The 11714-nt window shown below is 33.8% G+C and overlaps 1 protein-coding gene across 1 annotated transcript in view; it reads left to right on the top strand.

Moving 5' to 3' along the window:
- Positions 1 to 11714, top strand: part of EDIL3 (EGF like repeats and discoidin domains 3) — a gene marked incomplete at its 5' end in the record, with an annotated part of 151632 nt that overhangs the window by 52127 nt on the left and 87791 nt on the right. The window contains one exon of the mRNA XM_057385077.1: positions 10464 to 10577. Within this exon, the coding sequence (XP_057241060.1) occupies positions 10464 to 10577 (114 nt within the window). The remainder of the gene's footprint in view (positions 1 to 10463; positions 10578 to 11714) is intronic.

The raw sequence follows: 11714 nt of genomic DNA, 5'->3' as shown, positions 1-11714 counted from the left end.
ACTGAGTAAGCAAAACTTTAAAAATCAGTACTTGGGCTTGAAGCTCARTATAATAATATAATGGCAGAAACCAGTGTGCATCACAAATGAATCCCTTGGTATCCATAAAATACCTCAACCAAAGCTGCATTTTCATATGAATACCCAGGATATTCACATAGTTTGCATTTATTCTGCTGTCTTAAATAACATACAATTATTTCTGTAGGTCATCTGGCTGAGCTTTTCAGTTTGAGTCAGGAGTGTATTTTGAAAGAAAATCTCTTGATCATCTCTACTTAACGTGCTTTGCTTYGTGTGACAGCAGGGCTGAGAGCACAAGAAATGGATCCTTTTGAGATTAAAATAATCTGAAAAAAAAATAGTCCAGCAGCCTAAAATTTATGGGATTTTACATACCAGGAATTGACTTAAAACATTCCAGTGGGCAAATGGAAATTCCACCCAGACATTCCAGAATTTCTACAGAGAAAACATGTTTAGGAACGTGTGGATATTGTGTCCTCAGCTCTAAGGGTTTCATTCTGCACCTAAAATTCTGTAAGACCATGTTTTTTACAAATGGAGACATAACCTTTTTTTTTTTTTCTTAAAGTACACTGAAATACTTAATAGAACCTTTTTTTTTCTTAAATTACACTGAAATACTTAATAAAACACTTAATGAATAACACTTAATAGAACATTTAGGAATACTTAATGAAACATTTAATAGAAAATTATTAATACAAGATCTTGTGTATCATAATTTTCTTAGGATAAACAAACTGTCTGATGTAGTAAGATGCACTTGGCTTTCTGTCAGTTGGGCTTTGTCTTGAAATTTGTTCAGTCCTGTGGTGCGATTATCTGACCCTGCCAAAAGTAATGAGTCCCATCTTCTCTGAAAATTTATCTCCATCAGACTTCAGCTTTCAATCAGCTCACCAGGATTGTGTGGAAGTGCACAAATTAACTGCAATAAGGGATTTTCAGTGGGATCAGGTCATGAAATGTGGCCAGTGCTAGGTCCTAGAGAAGTGAGGAGATGCAGAGGGATGTGAATGGCATTAATTTTGGCTGCCACATCCCTGGGAGTGTCCAAGGCCAGGCTGGAAGGGGCTTGGAGCAGCCTGGGATAGTGGGAGGTGTTCCTACCCATGGCAGAGATTTGAAATTAGATGATCTTTAAGGTCCCTTGCAACCTAAACCATTCTGGGATTCTGGGATTCTACAAAAAAAAAAAAAAAAGAAACTGCCAGCCCTACATTTCTAATAAATTCAATTCAGGAATCACATTCAGGAATTGCCCCCTTACAGCAAAACATTAGCAGTGAATTGATGTTCCCTGGTCCAGGTGTGTATGCATTGCACCATAAAAGGTATTTAAATTCTTATTTACCTGCAAATAATTGGTAAACTTTGCAATCTTGTCAGATCTCATTTTCCCTTCCACACAAGTCAGTGAGGTGACATCTGGCTCTGAAAATGTGTTCTGTGTGATCTTTTCAAGTACCTAGCAGAGCTATTTATGCATGCAGTCATTACTCTCATGTAGTTTTTAGACTTAAAAAAAACCTTCTTTTTCATACTAGCAGTAGTCATTGTTACAGAAAAAWTAATCTGCTCCCTTCTCATAATTTTTATTTTTTTTTGTCAGTGACAATTAAGATTTAAGGGACCTTCAGGATGATACTGCAGAAGACATACTCTAAAATTACAGAAAGAGTGTAAGGACAAAAGAGCCTTCCCCCAAATCTAAAATTAGGAGTTTACAACACTTATTTCTATTTCATTATGTCAGTGCTCCTGACAGAGAGAGAAACTCCCATTTCTCAGCAATTGTAGGGATTTTTATAGGAATTGTAAAACCCATAAACGTAGATGATGGTACAGATTGTATGCACAACTGAGGTGACTTCCATAAACTTGCAGTTGTAGATTAAATATGAGATTCATTAACAGTAAATTGTGCATATGTTTATGAGCAACTAAGATTCTGAATTTGAAAATTATCAGCAGAGGGTAGAAATTATCTCTGTGCAGCACAGAGATAATGTATGTCAACTTATGGAAGTCCCATGGATAACTTTTTTTGATTATTTAAGCAAAATTTTTGTAGATTTTCCATAAATTAATACACTTCACCCTGTGTTTGTCAAACGAAGACAGGTGAAAAAAATGCAATCATCTGGCTTTAGAACAGTCCATATTGTATCTTCCAGGACTTGTTTTTCTAATGGCATCTTTTAAAACATGTGTCATGGTCATGCTTACATAAAAGCAACGTAATCCTACTCTCACTTTATTCTGAAGTGCATAAACAACTGCATTTTGAAGTGATACAGTTATTTTGGGATGCATGAAGAAAAATAACACTAAAAATAACACTAATTTACTGGTTGGGTCCAAATTTATTGCGAAAATAACTGGACTTTTTGCCATGAGCCCACCTACACTATCTTAGCAAGTCATCCAGTTACTCTAATGTTGCCTAATTTAAGTTACTTCTGAAGCTGAGATTTTTGGAGGATTGGCTGTAATGAAAAATGATTCACCAGTTGATTCACTTTTTAATAAGTTTTTTTTTTCCCCCCTCAACTGCAGTTTAAATGATTTGTCAAATGCTTGTTATATAAATAGCCAATTATTTTAATAAGGTTCATTGAAAACGCTAGGAATAGTTGCCCCGAAGATGTACTTCTACGGTGTAAAATTAAATGGTAAGTTACTTAATGGGATGAAGGTTTTCACGCCAGTATTCATTAAAAGTAATTAAAAATGAAAAATCTGCTTCAATACATATTAAAACTTTTAAAGTACCAACTCCTTTAAAACTAATAAGGAACATCCGGGCTAGGTTATTGCAAAATTCCATTAGATTAGAATTACCTCATATAAAAAGCCATTAAATAGGCATTTAAACAGGTAAATAGAAGATCAGGAAATACTGACTGGTCCAGTGTTGGAAGCATGGCTCCGCTGAGAAAATTGTAATTACTTTTCAGTGCCTATAACGAAAAGATAAGTATTTTGCAGAGCACAGAGTAGGAACCTATGCAGGGTATAATTTCAGTGCAGGATCTATTTAATGAGAGTTTTCAAAAAGGAAATARGCATGAAAATTATCTAGAAATACAAGAAAAAAAATCTTGTGAACATCACAAGGTATATAAATAATCAAAGCAAATAATCAAAATGTAAAACTAATCAAGATGTAACTAAACAAAGCTTCTTGTAGAACACAATCTTATTTAAAATTCTTCCAAGCAAACAATTTAAAGTGAAAAAGTATTCTGCAAAATACTTAATTGTATCTTTTTCTTTATTATTTTTTTAATTATTTTTTCGGTAGGTGTACATTTGATCCTAATATTTTGAAACTTGTGATTATAATTATTATGGAAATGGAGTCAGTTTAAAACTTATCTAATTTCATATTTTTCTCTAAGTGAGGGCAGCTTAGGTAAAGTGTGACTATAGAACAAGAAGAAACTTAGGAAAATGCTATAGATAATAAATCTATTTTAAACTGAATTTATAAACATATGTCATGATTCATTCATTGATACTATAACAGAATAACTTCAACTATAATATTGAACAGAAGTGTAAATTATAGGAGGAAAAATGACAAATTAACTGGTGGAGAGTAAAATTAGTCCTCATAAAAATTGCTAGTTTGTCTAAATTAGATTTTACTTACCACACTAAATTAAGAAACTAGCAATTAAAATAAAACTTAAAAATAGCCTTTACTTTTCAGCTTCCCAGAACCTGGATTCTTTTAAATCAAAGTGAACAGAAACATACTATATGTTCCAATTTTTCTTGAAAGAAATTGACCTAGATATATTTTAGAACCAATAGATTGGAAAACAACACTGGATTGTTACCGAGTAGAATGAAACATTTTCTATTTTTATTTTCTAAGAAGGATAGTTACTTAAAAATATGTAAATTGGAATTTCTGAAGATGGCTAAGAGCAGATCAAATTGCTTTAAAAAGACAATGTAGGAATGCTTAAGAAAGTTGCTGAAGGAATTACAGACAGGAGCMATTGAATTTTGCCTAAAATTACTTTTGTTATGTGTTTAATTGTTAAAGTACATTACTGACTACAAGTGTCTCTCAAGCGTGCATGCACCGTCAGGCAAAAAAAAATCTGACTTATGTCCAGATATTATTTTTTTTTTTTTTTTAATTTCCCTGGCTTGTTTTTTTTGTTTTTTTTTTTTTTTTTTTTTTTTTTTTTTTTTTTTTTTTTTAGTTTTGAACACAACTTTAGTAACTCTCTTACCTGATTGACTCTCTTAGAGTCCCAGAGTTGTTTGGGTTGGAGGGGACCTTAAATCCCGTCCCATCCACCCCATCCATGGCAGGGACACCTCCCACTGTCCCAGGAGGTTCCAAACCCAATGTCCAGCCTGGCCTTGGGCACTCAAAGGGATCCAGGGATGGAATTCCATCCCAGCCCCTCCCCAGCCTCCCAGGGAACAATTCCTGCCCAATATCCCATCCATCCCTGCCCTCTGGCAGTGTGACCCCATTCCCTGTGTCCTGTCCCTCCATCTCCTGTCCCCAGTCTCTCTCCATCTTTCCTTTGATCCCTTCAGCCACTCTGAGCTCACCCCAAGGCTTCTCCTCTCCAGGTGAACAATCCCAACCTTCCCTCCCAGCAGAGCTGCTCCATCCTCTGCCCATCCTGGAACCTCCAGGTCCTTCCTGTGCTGACCCCAAGGCTGAAGGAAAGCTTTGTGTAAAATATTTTTACTGAATGTTTCAAGTAGAATTCTGACAGTCTTGCAACGGATTATCCTAGAGGATATTTACCACAGAATCCTGTACCAGATACTCACAGCAGGAGGATAACGTTATTTAGAATTACAAGAGCAGGGGTAGTACAATGTTCAGTCCCTAAGGGTGGGGAGCAATACATTTTTACTCTTTCTGTCCCAAGTGTAAAGCTGTTTTTCTTTTCTTTTTGAAGATCAGACAGTGAGGATATCTGAGCAGTGAACCCCTTGAGCGTGACAMAACACATGAAGTTTCCTGCAGGTTCTTTTGGCACGGTGTTTTTAGASCCTTCTGCGGTCAGGAAAATGGTTCAGATTTAACAGCATGCACTAAATTCCTGTATTTCATGGGAATATGTCCCAGTTATTTTTAAATGTTTCACACCAGTGTTGAGCCAGTCATGTGCAGTTTGTTTTCGTATAATCCTAATTAAACCAAGGATCAGTTAAAGCCCAAGTTGCTGCTTTTTACAGAAAAAAAAAATTATTCAGAAATATGTTAGAGACTTTCATAAATCCCTAATTAATATTAATAAAATAAATCATGATCATGTCAGTTATTTATATTTTCTGTATCTTTCAGTCAAAAATTGAACGTTATCATCTGTGTTTTTTCTGATGTTTTTTCATTTGCTTAAACACATTTATTGACTTATTTATTTATTAGCTTTTTAAAAAAAGGAAGCAAAACAAGTTCACCTGATTTTGGACATATTTACAGTTAAAATAGTTTTAATTAACCATATGAATATGAGAAAGAATACTTTGAGTTTTGGGGATTTTTGGTAAATATTTTAACAAAAGCGTCCTACTCCTAAAGAAAATGTCTTTCTATAGGTGAATTGCTGTAATCWTTCACATTTTTATCATATCACTGAGTAGCTCACTGTTAAGATAGCCATATTAAATTTTACTTTCTCATGAGTCAGATGATTCACCAAATAAAAGTAATATAATTTTGTTCTTTTCAATTTTATTCTTTTCCATGTCCATGTTTCATAAAAATACTTGATGCCTGAGTGACTTGGTACCAATGATAAAAAGGGTATGTAATAAAATATGATATTAAGAAAATAATAATGAGAAGTTTGACTATCTGAAGGCTCAAGCTTAAACAATAACAGCATATTACAAAATTCTGCAAACAAGCTTATAGATTTTGTGTGATCTTACTGATATAGTACTTATTAGTGGAATTAACTTATTCAGGATCAATATACAATAAAGAAAAATCATCGAGAATCCATTTTAAAAATCTGTCAGGAACCATCAAGCAACAACAAGAATTGCTTAGACTAAACCCCAGCTTAAAGATAATTATTTTATGTTACCTGTTTGCCCACATTCTGCCATATCAGTTTCCAAAACTAAAGATATTTGAACACATTGTCACTTATTTAAAACTTTTATTTTGAAGTAGAACTGGTTATGGAACTTTTTTCTGATTTTCTTTAAAAATATTAAAATTTGGGGCACAGGAGAGAGTGTCAAGTTGCTCAAGTTGAGGGTTGATTTTTATCTATTCTATGGCTGTGGGTCTTCAAAAAAGGAAGCTATGAAATAGGAAGTTATAGCCAGATGATTTTTTTTTTGTTCCTAAATTGTACTAAATTGTATCCTAAATTGTCTTTATTATAGGGGAAAAAAAGCATTTGCAATATTAGTAAAGGATAAGTGAGTTATGTTTAATCAATTCTCCAAAAAAGACCATGTTGGCTTTCAAGTAAAGATTTTTGAACATWAAGATGGGCCAACCACTTTCTCATGAGAGAAGACATGACTTAGAGGTTAAAACATGACTTTAAAACATAACTTAGAGTTGAGATGAGCAGACTGAGTGAGATCCAGAAGCCCAAACGAGGATGAAATCAAAGGAAAAGGGAAGAATGTTGTGGTCGGCAGGAGGGARCTTCAGGAAGCCTTCATGGCAAAAGGAAATCCTGGATCAGAAAYAAGGGTTCAGGTGGCAGGAACCAGGAATTTGGGCTGTGTAAAGAACAAACAGGCAGGGGACAGGAACAAGGCACTGAKGTGAACTCGCAGCCAAAACGCAAGATATGTTGGCGGAAAAAAATTGCAGCTAAATCGAGCGTATTGTGCCCTTCTTCCGAAAAAAAAAAAAAAATCAGGTTTATACCAAGTAGCATGCTGAAGGACTCAAATGGCTTTAAGAGTTAAATTTTTTAATATAGCAATTACATAATTTATATACCTATTTCATGGGGGGAGGAGGGGGTGATTTTTTAGGAAAATACTTGTGACTCTATTGAGCAGRTGAAGCCTAAAATGAKGGTTGTGTATTTTTAATTATATTAYGTTTGCAAGTACTGGTTTTCATTCATGSTTTATTAAATAGTTAGAGGATTAAATAAGTGTATATATACATATCAAATCCCTCAAAGGAAGACAAAAGCACAGAAATCTGTCCCTTGATGGTTCTCCAAATCACCAAGTTCCCTATTGCTTTCCTAATTTCTGACAGYGTAGTTTTGTTCCAGGGCTCACCATGACTGTGCTTCAAACAGAAGTGTGCTTAATAACTTTGTGGTTATGGATTGATCTTAGAAGATAGGAAATTTAAATTTAATCATCTGCAGCATAAAAAGAAATCTTAGTGTAGCCTTTAGTTCTTAATCAACTCTCTCAGCCCTTCAAGCTATTTCATCCAAGGAACAATCCATTTTTTGAAAATGGTCAGTTTCCTTGTTCCTGTGTCGCCTTCAATTTCAGAATCACTCTTCAGCAGAGAATTCTTGGAATGTTGGACATGGGGTGGGGATTTGGGTTTTTTGGGATTGAGGTTTTTGGGGTGGCTTTCTTTGGGTTTTTCATTTGGTTTGGGTTGGGTTGAGGGTTTTTTTTTGTTCTTTGCTCTTTTTGTTTGTTGGGTTTGGGCCTTTGTAGCTCCTCTCCTTTTTGTTATTTCATTTTCTTTGTTGTCTTTTGTGTGTCAGGTTTTTTTATCTAACCTGAACACTATCTAGAAACCCAGACTTTGCCTCTTGATGAGTTATTTTCACTCAGTGTTTATCAGTTTTACCAGATCCCCTCTGTGAGGAACTGATTTCTCTGGCATCACCCAGCTCTGTGTGTTTTATTTAGGGCAAAGAATAAGAATCTGCCTCAACAYTAAGACCTAACTTTATATGACAAATCAGGAGCAATATGTGATGATTTTACTGTCCATTATTAATTTACATTTAAAAAACTTCCTCTTTCCTTATGTAGGTAGGTGAAAAAAATTGGAATCTGATAACAGGASAGCTTTTCTATATGAGCCTTTAATGCCTTTATGAGCAACTACTTAAGGAACTCTTTCAAAATTTAAAATTTTAAATTTTCTAGTGCTATTTACTTCTTTTCATCAAAATATAATCAGCTTTAAAAGGAAATGTACGTTTTTAAGAAGGAAGGAACACACCAGATGATATAAAAGTGTGGTATCAAAGTGTGGTGTTCACATCCAGGAATTGGGCATAATCTACCCAAAATTGTAGGAACGACCCTTAATTAAATATTTGACATCCGCACATTCAATCAAATGAAATAAAAACATGAAAATATATAATTCTGTAGAAATTATTATTTAACAATTCCTTAAGAATGTTTTTTTTTTTTTATTCTTTAACATAGTATAGTTCATTTTTTTTCAACTAAACACGTCAGACATGATGCAATGAACAATCTTTCCTCATTCATCAAATATGACATATTTGTTTGAACTGGTGGGACTCTAGGTGCTGAAATTACTGGAAAAGATCTTTGTAACAGCCAAGTAACAAAGATAATAATTAAAAACTTCTGTCTTTCTKCTCTGATCATTGCTGATTGTTCCATGGGGATGGAATATGAGGATTGTTTTAAAAGTATGTGGCACTCTAAACTCAGTTTATTTGTTCCATCACCACATTGCCAGTATGAAATATTCTGGGAAGCTGTGCATTTTCTCCTACATATTTCAACAAGAATGGTAAATTAAAAAAAAAAAAAAAATCTTGAGAAGATATTGTCTTTACATAGAAAAGGTTTTAAGAGGATAAATTACCACCTGCACCTCACCAAAGTGAGAGATAGTTCATATGTTCACTTCATGTTTTTTAGTTCACAGTGACCTTAATTTTTTCTTCCCCCATAAATGTGCTAGCCTGTATAAAATGATGAATAACCAGATAAAAATGTAAGGTTAATGGGCTTTGCTTAAAAGGGCAAATAGGGAACTGAAGAATCTTGTTAAATTTTATAAATACGTATAAAGAATTTAATTTAGAACTTAGCAKGTCTGTTCTTTGGTCATTTCCCTTGGCAGGTTTTATTTCTTGTACTATAAGCTGTTACTCCTTTTTTCATCTCTAATTGAAAAAAAAATTCCGCTAACTCTGAATTTTATTATTCCAGTATGTGATATCTTTATGAACGAGAAATAGTAAAACATGAGGGGTTAAAAAGAAGCCCAGAGATCCACTGCCATCATTAAATTTAATATAAAAATCTGAAATTTTTCTGTTTCAAACAATTCAAACTAGACTTCACATTTAGCTGTCCCTGCATTTCTTTTCACAGCAATGGGAAGATTATCCTATTCACTGTATTAAAACTGAGTTTTTGAACACAGATTCCTGGAAAATGCAAAAAAAATCTATTTGAAAGCACAAAAGTTACATAAACTACCAAACATCAAGCAACTTAATTGACAGAACTGAATTCTGCTTGTTCTGCACAAAGACATCTTGCACAAGATTTAGACATTTTAGTAACATTTTCTTTATTTTGTGGATGCCAGCACAAGGCACGTTTGCATTTTGGGGACAGGAGAGATTCAGTAAAATAGCAAGGAGCAGGAATTCAATTCACTTTGCCCACAAGTGGTTTCCCATATTATCTACCATGTTATCTACCATATTTACCACATCCTCCACCCTATTTCAAATATTTAACTGAAATGGTGCAGCCCTTCGAGTCAACGATGTATAAAACCCTAACATTCCTACTCCATGCAGAATAAATGAAAATATGGAGACTGAGAATTTTAATTATGATGCATCAACATTCTCCCTCTGCCTGTTTATGGTGACTGAAAAATTCTGCATCACATTTGAGAAAAAAAATCTGATATCAGACTCTAAGGTGACTACACTGAAAAACACAGGGGAGTTTTACACCTGCAGTGTTTGACAAAGAGGAACTCAAGTGAAATTACCCACCTTTTCTGTCTTTGGAATGTAATGAAATTTGCTGGCTTCTAGATTGAGTTATTAGKTTCAATTTGCCCACTAAGTCATGCACAGGAAGGGAATTTTTTAGGTGGTTAAACAACCTTGTCAATTAGATGTTTAATGAATTAAGATGAACTGAGACACATCCTTAACTGGCATCTGTTGATAAAGAAGTAGCTACATTCCAAGTTGCAAGGATCACTACTGATTACTCCATTAGAATTACTTCAATCTGTTTGTTTTAAGGTCAAACTGTGACTTTTGGCCCTGATGTCCTCTGGAAGCCATAATGGAAGACCCTAAGCAAAACTTTAAATTATATTTTATGATGGGACATAATAAAATATCTTCTTTTTTTTTTTTTTTTTTTTTTTTTTTTTTTTTTTTTTCCTTTTCTAGTTATTTTAAACATGTGCTTATTTACTTTTATCATTTCTCTGTTAATCCTGGCATCATTTTGTGTGATTCCTGCAGATGTGAATGAATGTGAAGCTGAACCCTGCAAGAATGGTGGAATCTGCACAGATCTTGTTGCCAACTACTCCTGTGAATGTCCAGGTGAATTCATGGGAAGGAACTGCCAACAGAGTAAGTACAGCATGGTTTTTAATTTTTTTTTTTGTCATAAAATATGATGCACGTTTTTATTTTTACAGGGAAAGAAGGAAAAGCTTTCATATACTGTGGAAATAYTTCTCTACAAATAAAGAATATTCAAAATAGTGTTGTTACTCCTTTTAAAATGGAGTGAATTTCAGAGATTAAATCTATTCAGACATCCAAGCATCTGATAGGATGGAAACATTTAGAAAATGCAAAATCATTACCTACAGGCAAACAAGAAATCAAATAGTATAAAGTAGAAAAATACAAAAAAAAATTATTCAGGCAGGGGTTTCATCTCACCAATATCCTGTATTCAGTAATTATTAGCACATATCAACAAGTGTAAGAGCAGGGCAAAAATAAATGTTACTTGCTCTGACATGTCTCTAGACTCTGAAATTTGGACCACTGGTTTGTGGRGAAGTCACTGATAGAATTAATAGTCCTTAGAGGATTTGTACTGGGAAAAATCTCACATGATTTTACAATTACATTAATTGTGAATGCACCATAAACATCTGATTCTGACTGCTACAAAGAAGTTCCCCATGTATGATACAGTAATTTTGAAGACCAAAAAATAACAAAATAAAATAAACTGTTTTGGCACAAAATGTTATATATCTTAACATTTGGATATAGTTATCTAAACAGTTAGATAGACAGAGGCTCTTTAGTTTTAAATACATCATGTAAACGTGAAAGCCTGTGTTTTTTTAGTCAAATAAAGGATGCAAAAATTGTCATAGTGTGGAAAAAGCTAATATAGYTCTGAGATACAGTGCCTTAAAAAGAAGCAGGAAATTATTTGGCAATTAGCATTAATGGTGTTAGATATTATATTCAAAATTACTGAAAGGCTGGGCTGATCTACATTCAAAAAAAAGGAGTTTGTGGTGTAAGGAAAATCCTAGAATGTGTAGCAGAAAAACAGGTGTTACAAGTTGAATACTAAATAAATTAAACCATAACAAAGCTGAAAAATATTGTTCTTTTTCCTGCATTTGCATTGTGGATATATGGGGGAGAATAGAGAGGAAAACAGGATAGACCAATAACCACAAATATTTTCTTTATGTAGTTTCTGTGAATTCTCAGATTGATGTGCCACAGGAAAAA

The sequence above is a fragment of the Malurus melanocephalus genome, unplaced genomic scaffold (genome assembly GCF_030028575.1).
Source record: "Malurus melanocephalus ecotype Western Australia unplaced genomic scaffold, MMel_1.1 scaffold_777, whole genome shotgun sequence".
Taxonomy (NCBI): Eukaryota; Metazoa; Chordata; class Aves; order Passeriformes; family Maluridae; genus Malurus; species Malurus melanocephalus.
The sequence above is the reverse complement of the archived record's forward strand: the minus strand, read 5'-3'. Positions and strand labels throughout refer to the sequence as shown.